The sequence below is a fragment of the Emys orbicularis genome, chromosome 3, assembly GCF_028017835.1.
Source record: "Emys orbicularis isolate rEmyOrb1 chromosome 3, rEmyOrb1.hap1, whole genome shotgun sequence".
In the NCBI taxonomy this organism is placed as follows: Eukaryota; Metazoa; Chordata; order Testudines; family Emydidae; genus Emys; species Emys orbicularis.
In genome coordinates, this window is record NC_088685.1 from 34,049,048 (window position 1) to 34,067,338 (window position 18,291).

At 44.9% G+C, this 18,291-nt stretch overlaps 1 protein-coding gene across 2 annotated transcripts in view; it reads right to left on the reverse strand.

Annotated features, from left to right (window-relative positions):
* The window catches only part of ASAP2 (ArfGAP with SH3 domain, ankyrin repeat and PH domain 2), a 177,623-nt gene extending 160,201 nt beyond the window's left edge, over nt 1–17,422 (reverse strand). For both annotated transcript variants that reach the window (XM_065400691.1, XM_065400690.1), the window contains exon 1: nt 17,297–17,422. In XM_065400691.1, coding sequence (XP_065256763.1) covers nt 17,297–17,422 — 126 coding nt within the window. The remainder of the gene's footprint in view (nt 1–17,296) is intronic.
* Between the last annotated feature and the right edge of the window lie 869 nt (nt 17,423–18,291).

The window sequence follows — 18,291 nt, forward strand, 5'->3', positions numbered from 1 at the left end:
CCAGCAGTGATATCTGGTGCCCTGCACAGGAGTGAAGTGCAGTAGTTCCAATCTTTAGGAATCAGTGTCTGCTTAGCAGACAAGCAGACTTGCAGTGCCTGTTTATTTCCTGGGCTAAGGAGTCTTTTACTTTATGCAATAATAAAGAATGTTTTCAAAGCCAAAGAATCCATTTATTGAAAAGAAAAAAAAATTATTTAATTGAAAAGAAACAAGGGGGTGGAGTGGGGAACAGTACAATCACAGATTTGCATATGTCCTGTCTGGTGTGCTGTGCAGTGAGTGCTGCACTTCAGGATAGCTATACTGCATGGTGATGGGGGTTGAGTGCAGAGGGTAAGGGTCGTGGTTTTCAGGGCTGGGTGGTGAAGATACTGGTGTTGGAGGCAGCGGGTGGCGTGAAGAACACGGAAGTTGGGGAAAGTGGGTTGGAGGTGACAGTGGGGCACAACGGAAAGAGTTTTGGGACAAGGGCTGTAGGGGGGGGTGGCGTTTGCGGTACTGCTCCTCTTTCTGCATGGCTACCAGCTCCTGGATAGCATCTGCTTGGCGCTCCAGGATGCTTATGAGCCTATCAGTGCTTTGCTGCCGGTGCGCGGTGCTTTGCCGCCGGTGCGCTGCGTTTTCCTGGCGGATCCTGCTTTCTCTCTCCCTCCAGTCCTGTGCTTTCTCATTCTCTTTAATAGATTGCCGCATCACTTCTTGCAGCATGTCTTCTTTGCTTTTTCGCGGTCTCTTCCTGAGTCTTTGCAGTCTCTGAGCAGGCGATAAGAGGGACGGCTGAGGTCTCAAGGTTGATGCAGCTGTATAGGCAAAATGCAACATTTAACAGAGGCAGCATAGTTCATACCAGACAGAGTAATGATCCCCCCCACACTTAAGGAGTAGAAAACACACAGGGTCTACACAATAGCATAATTTTCCCGTCCGAAACAGAGCACACATATCCCACGGGAGCCTCACAATGGTGAGTAAGGGGGACTAATTGTTTCAGGGCTGCACTGTCCTCTGGGTTTCTGTGCCTTGGGGAGAGCCAACAGCTTCAGGGGGCACCTACACTGAACACTGTCCCAACATTTTCCACAGGAGTTCGTCCTGGATGATATCTCGCTGCTGAGGGTGACCTGGGAAGCAAGGGAGGGTATTCTACTGCAATGCGGCTTCCGCCCTGGCCCATATGCAGCTTGCCTGTGTGCAGCAATGGTCCCCCCTCCCCTCGCGGCACAGTGGCGCGGACATGTTAGCCTGGCTGGGACAAGGACCACGGCGGCTCTCCCGATAAACCTGCGCAAACGCATTGCACACGTTCTGGATGAGACACTCGAGGAGATTACCGAGGCCGATTACCGCGATGTGATAAACCACATCAATGCACTATTCCGCATCTAGGCATGCATGCTTAACCCTCCTCTCCCAAAGAGCCCGCACCGAAAAAATCCCTTCCCGAAAAAAAAACCTGCTTACCGGGATCCTGCTCTTCTGTTTGTCCTCCACCAAGTACCGGCCGCTGCGACTGGCTACCTTCCTCCTGGCTCGAGAAGAGCTCCTGGCTGCATGGCTGCAGGAATTCCGGGGTGTCTCCATCAGGCCCACCACCATCACTCCCGTTTTCCTCCTCCTCCCCCCCCCCCACACCAGCTCTGAAGTGTCCATGGTGGTGCTCGGAGTGGAGGTGGGGTTAACCCCAAGTATCGCATCCAGCTCTTTGTAGAATCGGCAGGTCGCGGGGGGAGCACCCGAGCGGCCGTTTGCATCGCGGGCTTTGCGGTAGGCACTCCGCAGCTCCTTCACTTTAATCCTGCACTGCAGGGGGTCCCGGTCATGGCCCCTTTCCATCATGTCCTTTGATACCTTCCCGAAGGTATCGTAATTCCTACGGCTGGAGCGCAGCTGGGACTGTACAGCTTCCTCCCCCCAAACACTGATGAGGTCCAGCAACTCGCCATTGCTCCATGCTGGGGCTCGCTTGGCGCGTGGAGGCATGGTTACCTGGAAAGATTTGCTGATAGCACTCCACGCCACGCCGGGATGAGCAAACAGGAAGGGGATTTTTAAAATTCCCGGGGAACGTAAAGGGTCGGTCACATGGTTGGTTACCTGAGGCCAGGGCAGTAGAGTTTGAACTGATGACCAGAGTGGCTAGAACAGGCATTGTGGGATACTGCCGAATAATTCTGGAGGCCATTCACAGCGCATTGGGCGGCCACACTGGCGCCGCAGCGCTGCAGCGGCAGCGCTGCACTCGCTATTCCTCTCGGAGAGGTGGAGTACATGCAGCGCTGCAACCACGGAGATACAGCGCTGCAAATGCCTTGCCAGTGTGGACGGGGAGTGAGTTACAGCGCTGGGGGCGGCTTTACAGCGCTGCAACTCGCAAGTGTAGCCAAGGCCTTAGTCCTAAGAGGAGCACAGGATCAGCTCCAAGAGGAGAATATAGCTGGACCGCTTAGTAATAGTGACCATAATATAATTAAATTTAACATCCCTGTGACATGGAAAATACCACAGCAGCCCACCACAGTAGCATTTAATTTCAGAAAACGGAACTACACAAAAACGAGGAAGTTAATTAAACAGAAACTAAAAGGTACAGTGCAAAAAGTAAAATCCCTGCAAGCTGCATAGAAACTTTTTGAAGACATCATAATAGAGGCTCAACTTAAATGTATACCCCAAATTAAAAAACATAGTAAGAGAACCAAAAAAGTGCCACTGTCGCTAAACAACAAAGTAAAAGAAACAGTGAGAGGCAAAAAGGCATCCTTTAAAAAGTGGAAGTTAAATCCTAGTGAAGAAAATAGAAAGGAGCATAAATCCTGGCAAATGAAGTGTAAAAATATAATTGGGAAGGCCAAAAAAGAATTTTAAGAACAGCTAGCCAAAGACTCAAAAAGTAATAGCAAAAAAATGTTTAAGTACATCAGAAGCAGGAAGCCAGCTAAACAACCAGTGGGGCCACTGGACGATCGAGATGCTACAGGAGCACTCCAGAATGATAAGGCCATTGCAGAGAAACTAAATGAATTCTTTGCATTGGTCTTCACAGCTGAGGATATCAGGGAGATTCCCAAACCTGAGCCGTTCTTTTGAGAAACTGTCCCAGATTGAGGTGTCATTAGAGGAGGTTTTAGAAGAAATTGATAAACTAAATAGTAAAAAGTCACCAGCACCAGATGGCATTCACCCAGTAGTTCTGAAGGAATTCAAATGTGAAATTGCAGAACTACTAACTGTGGTATATAATCTACCATTTAAATCGGCTTCTGTACCAGATGACTGGAGGATAGCTAATGTGACGCGAATTTTTTAAAAAGGCTTCAGAGGTGATCCTTGCAATTACAGGCCAGTAAGCCTAACTTCAATACCAGGAAAATTGGTTGAAACTATAGTAAAGGACAGAATTATCAGATACATAGATGAACATGATTTGTTAAGGAAGAGTCAACATGCTTTTTTTAAAAGGGAAATCATGCCTCACCAATCTACTAGAATTCTTTGGGGGGGTGGGGAGAAGTCAACAAGCATATGTACAAGGGGGAATCCAGTGGGTATAGTGTGCTTAGATTTTCAGAAAGCCTTTGACAAGGTCCCTCACCAAAGGCTCTCAAGCAAAGTAGGCTGTCATGGGATAAGAAGGAAGGTCCTCTCAGGGATCACTAACTGGTTAAAAGATAGGAAACAAAGGGTAGGAATAAAAGGTCAGTTTTCAGAATGGAGAGAGATAAATAGTGGTGTCCCCTACGGGTCTGTACTGGGACCAGTCCTATTCAACATATCCATAAATGATCTGGAAAAAGGGGTAAACAGTGAGGTGACAAAATTTGCAGATGATACAAAACTACTCAAGATAGTTAAGGCAGACTGCGAAGAGCCACAGAAGGATCTCTCAAAACTGGGTGACTGAATTTCATCTGCCATTTTATTGGCCAATGTTGATAAATGCAAAGTAAGCACATTGGAAAACATAATCCCAACTATACATATAAAATGATGGGGTCTAAATTAGCTGTTACAACTCAAGAAAGAGATTGTGGAATCATTTATGGATAGTTCTCTGAAAACATCCACTCAATGTGCAGTGGCAGTCAAAAAAGCTAATAGAATGTTGGGAATCATTAAGAAAAGGACAGATAATAAGACAGAAAATATCAGATTGCCACTATATAAATCCATGGTACGCCCACATCTTGAATACTGCGTGTAGATGTGGTCGCCCCATCTCAAAAAAAGATATATTGGAATTGGAAAAGGTTCAGAAAAGGGCAACAAAAATAATCAGGGGTATGGAACAGCTTCCGTATGAAAAGAGATTAATAAAACTGGGACTTTTCAGCTTGGAAAAGAGACGACTAAGGGGGGATATGAAAGAGGTCTATAAAATCATGACTGGTGTGGAGAAAGTAAATAAGGAAGTGCTATTTACTCCTTCTCATAACACAAGAACTAGGGGCCACCAAATGAAATTAATAGGCTGCACGTTTAAAACAAACAAAAGGAAGTATTTCTTCACACAACGCACAGTCAACCTGTGGCACTCTTTGCCAGAGGATGTTGTGAAGGCCAAGACTATGCCAAGGTTCAAAAAAGAAGTAGATAAATTCATGGAGGACAGGTCCATCAATGGCTATTAGCCAGGATGGGCAGCGATGGTGTCCCTAGCCTCTGTTTGCCAGAAGCTGGGAATGGGTGACAGGGGATGGATCACTTGATGATTATCTGCTGTTCATTCCCTCTGAAGCACCTGGCATTGGCCACTGTTGGAAGACAGGATACTGGGCTAGATGGACCTTCGGTCTGACCCAGTATGGCCATTCTTATGAAAAATCAATTTCACAGCTTGTAGGCTCCCTGCTGTGAAACTGATTCTCTAGGGCTCAGGTGGTCAGCCCACAGCAGGGGGAGAGCTGCTGTGAGGTCCGCTGCCAGGGCTGACAGCCAGGAGCCCCACTGACACCTCCCAGTGAGGAATTGGGGCAAGGAGAAGGAGAGCCTAAGCCCAGCCACCTCCTGAAGAGGGGGGAGGAGAGCCCAAGCCCCGGCAACTGCCAGGCTTGGGCTCTCCTTCCTCCCCAATCCCTCACCAGGAAGCAGCAGAAGAGATCCGAGCTATCGGTCTCGGTGGCAGTGCTCTGGGCTATCAGCCAACAGGTGATGTAAGTCAGTGTTTTTCAACCTTTTTTTGGGCAAAGGCACACTTGTTTCATGAAAAAAATCACGAGGCACACCACCATTAGAAAATGTTAAAAAATTTAACTCTGTGCCTATATTGACTATATATAAAGTAATTCTCTTGAATAGGAATCAAATAAACACAAAGAAAGTATTTTATAATTACTTTATTATGAAATAGTAAGTAAACAGAAATATGAAAAATTATAAAATACTTTATTCAGTGCGCAACCTGGGCCTGTTTGGCTGAACACAAAGCTGATATTCTGAGCTATTTATAGTCCTTAACATCAGTGGTGGGATTCAAAAATTTTAGTAACCAGTTCCGACATTCAAGCATGGTTTAATATTTTTTTCCCACGGCACACCAGGCAACATCTCGCGGCACACTAGTGTGCCGCGGAACAGTGGTTGAAAAACACTGATGTAAGTAATTCAGTGTCTACACAAACACTGCGTCACCCCTAAATACATCGACCTAAGTGCTACATCTCTCACAGAGGAAGAGTTATTAGGTTGATGTAGTTGGCGACTTACATCAGCAGGAGCACCATTCTACTGTAGACACTTACATATTTAGGTCAACATAAGTTGCCTTATGTCGACCTACCTCTATAGCGTAGACTAGGCCAAAGTCTACTAGTCTGGATGAAAAAGTCCAGCACCACTTATCCAACCTCCAATGCCACACACCTATTTAATTTATATTGACACATCTCCACTTCTCTGCCAATAAGTCAATGTCTGTCCCCCCCAAATAAAATAATTTTCAAATATACACACCAGTTAAAGTCTGGCCAACTCCCTCCTCAACCTCCCACTCTGAATAAATGAAAGGTAGCCTCCTCACTGGTTCTCATTGCCCTCTCCTATACCTTGGGATGAGGAGCTGCTATTCTCTCTCTTTTCATTTCCCTCCCCTATCACTATACTTTCTCTCTCCCTTCCCTATCTCCCTCCCTCCCACACCAAGTCTTCTCACCCACTCACTTTCTCCCTCCATGTTCCACCACGGTCTCCTGGCCCCTGCACAAATCCCAAATTTTCCCTCCCTTTCCAGTATAGTTTCCTTTGCATTTTCCCTGTGCCACCTATTACCCCGTACTCCCTCAGCCTCCCTTCTGCATCTGAAGTTTCACTGCACCCTCCTTCAAGCACTCTCCCTGAATCCTGATTCCCCTGCATGCCCCTCAATCCCTCCTGCAACTCATACTCCCGACCCCCTTATTCTCCTACTTCTAAGATCAGGAAGTGTAATTAAAAAATAATCTTAAGGACCCTTGCCACTGTCTCCTAAAAATAACTACTTTTTAAATCTCCAGAATTAATCTGTAATATACAAATATAATAAAAGGTGAAGTCTGAGGGCAGGGCCATCTAATTTCCTCACATTTTTGAGGAAGGCCAAGCACAGTCAGCTCCCAGAAAATAGATTTAAAAAACAAACAAACAAAACAGTTCCCTAAACTGGTTATGTTCAATCATAAAACATTAGTGCAAAGCTTGCATGATATGTCATCAGACATTAGATATAAAACAATTATAATACAAATATCATGATGCAGATTATGATATCAGTTACAGTGGTCTGGACACAAAATTGTATTATATTCAGCACAGACAATGACACTAGTACTTAAGGTTGAAGGACACTACCCATCATAAGCCCCTGTTTTCAGTTACTTATAACTTTGCCAAATTTAAGCCATTTGGGCTGAAGTTTTCCATGCTTTGTGTCTGCCTCAGGCTCAATTTTTTGGAAAATTTCAGCAAAAATGGGTAATTTATTTCCAAGGAAAGGTTAGGGGAAAATACATTGTTTTGCCCATGTTAATAAAAAGGTTGCATGGGCAACCTTAAGTCTGGCATTTCTTTAACTTTTGGTTCCAAAGTCAAGCGCACAGTGTACTTTTAATGTAATTTTTGGATGGTCATTTAATTTGGGGCCTTGTTTCACCGTGCTACATTGCCTTCATTCCAAACCTTACACTGAATGATTTTTACTTCTCTACTTCTGTCAGACAATATATTGTGCTGTCCCCGCCTCGTTTACTACATGCAGTACCCACATTAATCATGATAATTAAAGCTGCTAATGTTTCTAGCATTTGGCACTCGCAGAAGATCAAATCAGGCGCAACGTCCATGACCTCAAAGGAATGGTACCCACTAATTCCGAGGCAGAATTTGGTCCCTTGTATCTATCACTGAAAAGGCAAATGGGGAAAACTAGCAAATGAAGAACCTCTAGCTGCGTAGTAGGGGAAACTGTTGCAAGTGCACCTTCACAGCACTTTTCCTACTCTGTTTTTCTTTTTAGTAACCCTGTCCATCTGCCACTCACATCTGGCTCCCACCACACCCCCTTTTTGCATTTTAGCATCTGTCCTCCTCTGGCTCCATTTCTCCATCCTTATTACCAACCTCTACATTTCCCACCAGCTCTATCTGCTCCTCTTTCTCCCCCATCTTCCCACTAGCCCAAATCCAGATGCCACATCCACGCCCTCCTCTGCCTACTTCTCCTCACCTCTGCTGACATGTGGCCCAATCCTGGCCCTCCCTCTGTCCCCAATCTCCATCTCCCACACCTGTTCCTGCCACTATCTCCACCCCTCTCATATCCGCATTCCTAACCTCACACCCATCCTCCTCCTTCCCTGCTCCCTCCTACCCTTCTCTTGCTGGCTCTGGAATGTCCCCTCCATCTCTAAAAGATCACAACCATCCACGATTCATACCTTGCTCTCTCCAGCTCTTGGCTCTCACAGAGATCTGGGTCCCTTTATCTGACACTGCTCCTATAACTGCCCTCTCTCACACTCCTCAAACTGGATCACACTGTGATGTGTATATTGAACTTCTCTGCTGTTCCTGAAGCTTCCAACCCCTCTCTCCCCCTGTGACAGAGTGCAGGGAGTGAGTACCTATCAAAAAGCCATGAGGCAGGCAGGCACAAGCTTGCTCGCATCTGAAAGCCCCCACCCCCAGCCTAAGGGGAAGAGCTACTGGACCCGGGAATCAAACAATTACAGGGGACAACTGAGGAATAACGGTCAGGAGTGAGGGTCACAGGTACAAAATCAGGGATCCAGAGCAGGACACCAAGCAGAGAACCCCGGACAGCACCCACTGCTCCTCAAAGGTGTCTAGGGAGCCAGCGGATGCCACCCAGAGGAACTCTGCCCAGATACATGAGCCAAGGGAGGAACGGCAATAGGCCTCACAGTCGCAGAACATCCGCTCATTCAGCATCCTCCTCCTGGTGTTATAGATGCTTACTTTGGCCAGTGCCAGGAGGAGGTTGACGAAGTCTCATGACTTTGTGGGGTCACGGACGGGGTGTGCATGGATAAAGAGGTGTGGGGGGAAATGAAGCCAGAACCTTAAAAGAAGGTTCTGGAGGAACAGGAATTGAGTCTGCAATCGGGTCACTTAGTGCCCCAAGAAAAGCTGATTGCAGGTAATTATATGATCAGGCTGGTGGGCTGGGTGGGATAAGAACTCAATTGGCCCCCATCAGCCAAGGGCTGATAAAAGAGGCACAGAAAGGAAGTGCCGGGGGAAAGAGAGAAGGAGGAACAGGGCTAGCTGAGTCTAGTCATACAGCAGCCTCAGAGTAGGGAGACTCTGTTCCCCTGAGGTTCTGCCAGGAGAGCCTAAAGCTCAGTAAATATTGTAAATAGGGGGAAATGTGGTGATATTCGTGAAGGGGAATTGAATTGAAATAAAGTTTCACTGAGAGCACACTTGGTGGAGTCTGTGCCATTTCTGCAGGGAAGATGACGGGGCAGATATGGACCCTGTTACACCCCCTCTTCCCACTCTTTCTCCTCTTCTGAAGAGCACTGCTTCAAATTTGTCTCTCCTCCTCCAAGTTGCTGTCATCCACTGTCCATCCAACTCCACCCCATCAGCCTCTATCTTCAATTTCAATCTTGGCCCTCTCTTCTCACATTCTCCCACACTCATCCACAGAGTCTTCAATTTCCATGCTGGTGACCCATCAGACTCCTTAGCTGCACATTTCCTCACTCTCATCTCTTCATTTCACCTCCAGCCTTGGTTCAACTCTCCCACTCACCAAAAGGGCCAATCTCTTAACTTTGGTCTCCACCGAGCATTGCTCTATTTTCTCTCTATAGCAAGTTTCCCTTATCTAACAACCACCTGGTCTCTTTCAGCATCAACCGTCAGCTCCCCACCCCATCCCCAGTCTCATACACCTGCATTCTGCTTTTCCATGACTTCCAGTCCCATCAGTGTTGATGACTTCTCGTGCTCACAGCTCACTCCTCTCTTAACGTGGGTGTTGATTCTCTCCATACTTCACTCTCCTCCACCTTTGTCTCTTTTGCCTCTCTCTTCCAGTGCAAGTTTCGCCCTATCAACCCTCTGCCCTGACTCATCCCCAACATCTGCTTCAGCTGCTTACTCTAGTGTTACGGAAAGTCTCTGGCAGAAGTCTTGTGACCAGGCTGCCTTCCTCTTCTACAAATTCTCTCTCTTCTCCTCCAGTTCTGCCATCTTGCTAGCTAAATAACTCTACTACTCAAATTAACTGAATCCCACGCTCACAATCCCAGCTCCCTTTTCACCACCTTTGACTCACTCCTCAAACCCTCCCCTCCTCCTGCTTCCATTTCTCTCTCTGCCAAGGATCTCACCAATTACTTCCAAAATAAAACTGATAAAATATTATATGACGTTTCCCCTCCCCTCAGCTTGCCTTCCTTCTCCCCTTGCCATCCTACAACTCTCTTCTTCTCTCCTCTGACCCCCGCCACTTTCCCAGTGATCCCACCACATCTCCTGATTTCTCTCACACACACTCTCATCCACTTCCTTACTCTTTTTTTTTTTTAAAACCTCTCACACCCCCACAATTTTCCTCTTCAACCACTGCCCTATCTCGAAGATAATTGAACATGCTCTCTACAATCACTATCTGGAGTCTCTCTCGCCCAATTCCATCCTAGACCCTGTCCAATCCAGTTTTTGACCCTTAAATGCCACTGAAACCATTCTCACCTAGCCAAAGATCAGAACCAGTACTCCATCCTTAACCTCCTTCACCTGTCAACCACCTTTGAAACAGTCAATTACTATCTTCTTCTTGAAACCTTGTTCTTACTTGGCTTCTGTGACTCTGTCCTCTCCTAGGTATCCCTACCTCCCTAACTGCTTCTTCAGCCATGTTCTTCAAAGGATCCTCCCAATCCCCCTCAAACTTTCTGTGGAGGTTCCTTAAGGGCTCTGTCCTTGATCCCCATCTCTTCTCCCTCAACAACCTCATCTGTGGACAACCTCATGTGCAAACACAGATTCAACTACCATCTCTGTACTGACAACTCACAGGTCTACCTCACTACTCCAGACCGGTCTCCTGTACAAATTAATATCTCAGCCTGTCTCTCTGACATCTCCCTGTAAGAGTCTAGCCATCAGCTCAAGTGCAACATAGATTAAAAGCTGTGTTTTAGCTTTCCCAATCCCTCCTCACTACCGCCTTTCTCAATTACTCTAGATAACACCATCAGCCTGTCTGTCACTCTGACCTGCAACCTGGGCATCATCTTCGACTCAGACTTCTTTTTAGGTCCTCACATCCAGGCTAAATGTTGCAGATTTTTTTTGCATAACATCTCTAAGATGTGGCCTTTCCTATCCATCTAAACAACTAAAAACTCTCATCCAGACTCTCCTCATCTTGATTCTCAATTACAAAATCCTTTTCTCCAGCCTTGACAAATGCAACCTTACCCCACTCACATCTATTCAGAGTGCTGCTACAAAGATCATTTTTCTAGCTCGTCACTTTGACCATGTCACCCCTCTCTTCACATCCCCTGACTGGCTCCCCCTTCTTTATCACATCAAACAGAAGCTATTTGTCTTCACTTTCAACTCTCATCCCCACCCCACCTATCATCCCTCACTCACTTTTGAGATGTCAACTCTCGTTGACTCATTATTTCCTTGGATTCACCCATCTGTTTGTATCCATCTGCTGTCTCCTGTCTTACACTTAGACTGTAAGCTCTTTGGGGCAGCAACTGACTTTTTGTTCTATGTTTATACAGTGCATAGCACAATGGAGTCCTTGTCAATGACTAGGGCTCCCATTAATACTACCACTAATAACAACATGGTAGGAAGAGAAAGAAGAGAAAAATGAAGATGAAGAATTAGACATCTGCTCATGTTAGTTGAAAACAAAAAATATATTGAGTCTAGAAAAGCTAATTCTGCCACTGAGAAGTCGCAAGAGAGATGGGGATGGGCTGAATCACGTTGCAGCATGATTCTCTGGAAATTATACACCTCCCTACTTTTGGGGGCTTCGAGGGGATGAGAGGGGGAGAGACAGAGATGGTAAGGTTGATGGTGGAGCGTTTAGTATCACTGGTGGGACAATGTCCCACCAAAACAAGTTTCATAGTGAACCTAGATGACCTATTAAGTTTAACTACCTAAAACATCCTCCACACTACAAAAGGTTTTCAGTCCATATTTAAGGGCTAAATTCCGTCCTCTGACACAGCTCCAGCTGAAGTCCTAGAATTTAGCCAGAAGACTTCATACACTACTCCAGCTTATTCCTTTGTGACTTCCTGCCCCCAAAATAAACACTGCTATTTGAAGACATATTCCTGTTTGTATCATGATGATTTTCCCCAGCAACGTCAGATGACAATGTCAGAGGTTTAACTACAGAAGAGAAGCATTTAAAAATATGATGAATTTATGAAGCTATATCCAGTAATAAGGGGAGAAAATGCACAAGTATGTTTTGAAAGGAAAAGCATAGTGTGCGCAAATATGTTTTTATTAAAAACTAAATATTACAAAAATTAAGGTTTTAAAATTTTCCACAATGCATCAAGAGATGCAAGTATTCTTATACTCTGGACAATAGTAGAAAATGGCTCCTTCTCACTCAGATTATTTATACAGCTCCCAAAAGTGTGTAGGTACTTCACAGAGATATAAAAAGACAGGTTTCCAGTCCCCGCTCCAAAGAGCTTACAAATAAAAATAAACATAAAGATATTGCATGTGTATTCAGAGTCATTTCTCTTTACTGACAAATTTTTACTGCTTTTTTATTAGTCATCCAAAGCTTCAACAGCTAAGAGAAAGCAACCTGAATTCTATTCCTTTTTGTGCATTACTGTTATTTGCCAAGTTTCAATCAGTTACACCTCTCCAAACCCACTGAAAGCAGTGGGGTTGCCATAGATCATACAATTCAGACATTACAACTCAATTTTGGTCTGCAAAACCTTTATTATGCGGGATAACAAGGAAAAAAAACATATTGTGACTGAGAGCACCCAGGGTGAGGTTGCGGGGCTGGCAGTTATGGAATCATTGAGACACAATAATCATGGAATCTCCACAATGCCATTTTTAGACTAGAACCAAACTTTAAGAGGAAATGGTGGAGATAAGAAAAAAATCAATACCCACACCATTATTTAATTTTAGTTCTGAGGCTAAAGTGGACGTAGGGGCTTGATACAACCAGCCACCGCTAAAACTCATTTCTTTAATTCATATAGTCCATCAGCAATAATCCAACAAGAGATTTAAAGAAACAAAAATAAAATTAATTAAAATATTCTGCACTCTATGAAATAGGACACTCCTATCATAGATAAATCATGGCTTGTAATTCTGCCTTTTATGCAGTGTTTACCATGCTAATTTCTCAGATTTTAAATTCCACGATCCAGGAATTTGTGTATGCATGCACACACAACCATAAATTTTATTTTTTAAATAAAAATCCATGTAACTGATGTAACATTTGCCACCTCACATTGTTCACTGCTTATGTGTTATGCTCCTTTTCTCTACCCTCAGTTTGTTCTGTCTACTTGTTTTCTATAGTTTTTTTTACTGTGCTCATCACACAGTATCTGAGCATCTTCCAGCTGCGCATTAAATGACGTAATTAACAACTACCACGTGTGGACTATTCTCTCATCCTCTCCCCAGGAGGAGAATTGTATGTGCAGTAGAGTATTTTGTTTTGGTAGGGTTTTGTTTGTTTGTTAGTGATGTGCATGTTGCTACATGTTTATAAATTAGAGAAAGCAAGGTTGAAGAAGTACGCCTTGCACTTGGAGCACTTACTGCACTCATTTAGATTGAAAGCTTTCTGGAGCAGGGACTATCTACTGTTCTGTGTGTAAAGCCCCTAGCACAATGGGGCCCGGTTCTCACTTGGTCCCTAGGCACTACCATAATAAATAATAAAAAAATAAGTATTCGGTTCTTACGGATTTCAGTACCAGCCTTTACTATACAACTTTTTCTTCAATCCATTCACAAAACACATACATGGATTCCAGCCATCACTAAATGAGTTTATGGAATAACAATTTCTAAAATTTTTCATGACCCCCATGATTAGTGGCATCTCACAGAATTCACTACAGTTTATGGGTCTTTTTTATTATTATTATTTAAGTCACAATGTAAAAAAGAAAAACGTGTTTTTAGCAAAAGCAATGGTAAAGTCAGGCTTTTGCTACTCAATGTGCACAGCATTAAAAAGTCATTTCACATTTGTAGGCCCTGCTACAATATGGGCATCTGGAACCTATACTAGAAATAGTAAGCTTACAAATGTTAATCTTTTTTTAAACTAGATTACTGATTTTGAACATCCCCTCCCCCAAACATATGACCCTGAGCTGAGCTAGCAGACACTAATTTGAAACTTGTTTAAACTTACTTATTACTACATATGCAAAGATTAGAAAGTATGATATAAAGTGCCTGATCCTCAGCAGTTCTGCACACTTGCAAATTCATTTCAATGGGAGCTGCAGATGCTCAGCACCTCTCAGGACAGCGTCCTAAGAATGAAAAAATTGCAGAAATGGTGGAATCACGTATCTTGTACAACAATACTGACATTTTTGTCTGTTCCAAGAACAGACCTTTCCTGATTCTCTTTCTACTAGCAGCAGCAAACACTGATCAGATTCTGGTACTCAAACAACACAGTACAAATAGTCCGGGAGGGAAGTAAAAAGGGGAGCAGTCTTTCAGTTTAATGATTTCTGCAAACTGTCCAGCATTTTTTCTGATCTACTCACTGGCAGAAGCTAGAAAACTGCTCCCACCTCACCTTCAGAAGACACTTTTAAAGGGAAGGCTCAGTCATTAATGAAGTTTAAAATCAGATAATTAGCAGATAAGACTAAGATGGAATCACAACTATTCTACAATCCACCAGTTCTGTAAGTGTTCAGTTAGCAAACTAGTTCTTTCATGTCCATTTATTAGCTGAAATCCAAACACTACCCAGTAGTCTGAACAGTATTCCTTTTACCATCCCCCATTTCAAACACTACATTCTTAAACTTTACACAGGTACATAACCAGATTTCCTAGATTTTAGTACCATACTTTATGTTGTAGTTTAGTTAGCACATTACACACTGAAAACATATACTGAGGTTTCAAATCTGTGGTATCTGTGTTAGTGCAATCAGAACACATTTGTCACATTTACTTTACCTTTTCAACTATAAGCTTTACTAAGCGTTCTTTTGCGTCAAGCTGATATACTAGCTTCTATCAAACCTCTAGAAAAAAGTGTTGTTTTCTCTATTAGGCAACGTATAGACAGCTTTTTACCAAAGCAACATCTTTAACCTGAAAAACCAATAGACCACCAAGCATGAAGGATGTGAATATCAAAAAATTGAATATGAACCCAGATTTTATAGATTTAAACCTATGAATAATGTCCTTTAATTCTTGAGACTTTTTTTAAAGGAGTACTCCATTTAATTTTTTTAACGGAGTACTCCATTTAATTAAATAATTTCAGGATCTCAGTAGGAACAACCTATTGCTGATGTTTTGCCAAAATTGCTAAAGAAATTAATGACAGTGAATAAGCAGAGTGACTGCCAATAAAACCTCTAATGCAGACTTGTAAAATTCTACTCACCCTAGCTAAGTATTTTTGACAGACATGTAAAATATTGATTGTATTCATTATCATTATCATACAGAATAGATGAGCACATTTTTTGCCTGAGCTAGTAAGTTTTCATGGCCATTTTGCCAGGTTTTTCTAAAAAAAGATTTGTCACATACCTGCAACCGCTAAAGATGCAAATTGAGATATAACATACTGATTGTGTTTCTTTGAAACCAACCAGCAATATAACATTGGTCTGACCTCAAAACAAACAGCTGATAGTCAGATTAAATAAGACAGGAACCAAACATGTTCAAGTTTATATGTGCTGTATTCTCCTGATTGTAAGTAACAGTGAAGTTTTCAAGAACATCGTTAGTTCATTCTCTTCAGACACCCCCCCCCCCCCGACAAAAATGAGTACATCAGTACCGCCAACTACACATGCTAAAGTCATGAATTTGGGACGCCCGACACCTGAGATTGTCTTAAAAATCATGACTTTTTAAAAAATAATATATGTTGAATTCTTTTTACTTGCCTTCTTATCTTTAAGGGTTCACATTTTCAAGTTTTTTCCTCAACAATTGGGAAGGCTAAAAATTCACTCTTTAAAAAATTTACAGTTGAGATTCTCACATAATCATATAGTACCAAAAGATCTGGCTTTTAAAAATATATAAATAAAATATCATGAGACTTGTGATAAAATCAGGAGATCTGACAACACTATTTACAGTAACTTGCTTTAGACCTAAATAATTTCACTGTTCATTTGTGTTTAGTAAATTTCGGCAGAAAAGAAGGTCTTCACATGTATAAATGGGGGAGGGATAGCTCAGTGGTTTGAGCATTGGCCTGCTAAACCCAGGGTTGTGAGTTCAATCCTTGACGGGGCCACTTACGGATCTGGGGCAAAATCAATACTTGGTCCTGCTAGTGAAGGCAGGGGGCTGGACTCGATGACCTTTCAGGGTCCCTTCCAGTTCTAGGAGATAGGATATCTCCATATATTAATTAAATATTCTGAAAAACATTGCCATTGATATTTAATTGCTAACCTTAAAACCTGCTTTAAAAGGTATAATTAAATACAGGCGTTTAAGAGTAAGTTTGTGTGGAGGACAAAATTACTTCAGGAGCAAAACAGTAATTCCTTCCATGCAAATTATTTTGAATTCAAAGTCAAGGGTTTAGGGACTGGCAAAACAGGAAAATCTTGAAAAAGGCATTTAAACAACACATGCTCTGTTTTGGTCACATATTTAAGATACTTATATAATTGATAGCGTGTGGCATTTTTTGTGGGGGAGCACTTCAAACCTAGTGATTCTCAAGATTTTTGTTTAAAAATTTAATTGATTTTTTAACATAAGCATACTGCAAAATAAGCAAAACCAAATAGACACACAGTATATCAATTGATGGAACAAATTACTCTACATACCAAACGAGATTATTTTGTTCACAAGTTAGTTCAGAGAGGCTGCTACTACAATCAAAATATGCAGAAACGCTTTATTTTGTTACCCACGGGACAACAAGAGACAGGATGGGTTCTAACTCAGACCTGTCCCGAATCTCCTTTGAATGGGGAGGGGAAAGACTCCCTCCTCAATTTTTACGGTCTCCCTCAGGTGAGGAAGGATTTTGCTAGAGGAATTTCAAATTTCTTTAACAAAAAACCTCCCTCCATGAGACAGACACAGCTCTCCTCCCCAGGGGTGTTGCAAACCGCTGGGGGATGCAGCCAGACACACCCGGGGGGAGGAGAGGTAAAAGGCCCTGTATGGCAGGCTGAGGGGGACACAGCCCCCTGGCCCCGGGAGTGTGGGGGACACAGCCACAGTCCCCATGCCGAGGAAGGGGGCTGGGCCTCTGGGGGCTGGGGGAGAAAGAGCCACAGCCCCTCTCCCCGCGCCGGCGAAGGGGAACCGAGCCCTTGGGAGCTGGGGGAGGCAGCCACAGCGCCCCCCCGCCGGCGGAGGGAGGTCCAGGGAGGAGGTAAGCCCCGGGCCAGCCCGGCGCTCCCTTCTCCGAGCGGCCGAAGGGCGCTTCCCCAGGCAGTCCGAGCAGGCAGCGGCGAGCGCCTTGTTCCCCGCCGCGGCAAGCAGAGCGCGGCGCCAGGCCGGAGGGGCGCTGCAGCCCCTCCCCGCCCGAGCTGCCCCCGGCTCTCACCTCCTCGATGGCCGCCACCGTGTTCCTGCACTGAGCCATCCGCGTGGTGAAGTTGGAGGCGGTGGGCGACTTGTAATCCTCATTGGTCTCGGACACGAATTCCGACACGGAGATCTGGTCCGGCATGGCGGGGCGGGGACGGGGGGCGGGCGGCTCCGGGGGAGGAAAGGGGAGGGGGCACCCCGCTTACATTGCTCAGCAACCGGCAGCGCCCTGCTCACACCCCACCGCCGTCTGGCGTGTGTTGTTCTCTCCTGCGTCCGCACAAGGAAATTCCCCGCAGCCGCACCCCTCCCTCCCGGTCACCCACGGGGGGGTGCTGCACGCCCCTCCCCCCGGCAGCACACAGACTGGGGAGGCCACCACACACCCCTCCCCCCGGCAGCACACAGACAGTGGGGAGGCCACCACACGGTAGCCCTCCCTCCGGCATCACGGGGGGGCGGCTGCTGCATGCCCCACCGCCCATCCCCATCACACAGGCTGGGGGAGGCCACCACACACCCTCCTCTCCCTCCCCACCACACAGGCTGGGGGAGAACTGCTACACACCCCTTTGTAATCACACACTGAGGGAGGTCACCACAAACCCATCCCGTCCCTATCATACAGTGGGAGAAGCCTCTACACACCCATCCTCTCCCCCACATCACACTGGGGAAACTGCCACACTCCCCTCCCAATAACACATGAGGAAAGGCCACTTCACACTCCTGTCCTCCCTAGGGTGACCAGATGTCCCAATTTTATAGGGACAGTCCTAATTTTGGGGGCTTTTTCTTATATAGGCACCTATTACCCCCCACCCCCATCCTGATTTTTTACACTTGCTATCTGGTCACCCTCCCTCATCACACACTAGTGGAGGCCACTAAACACCCCTCCCTAGTCACATGCTGTGGGAGGCCACCACACAACTCTCCCTTCTGGCATCACACACTGGGAGAGGCCACCATGCAACACCACTCTTCCCCATCACACATTAGGAGGATTGG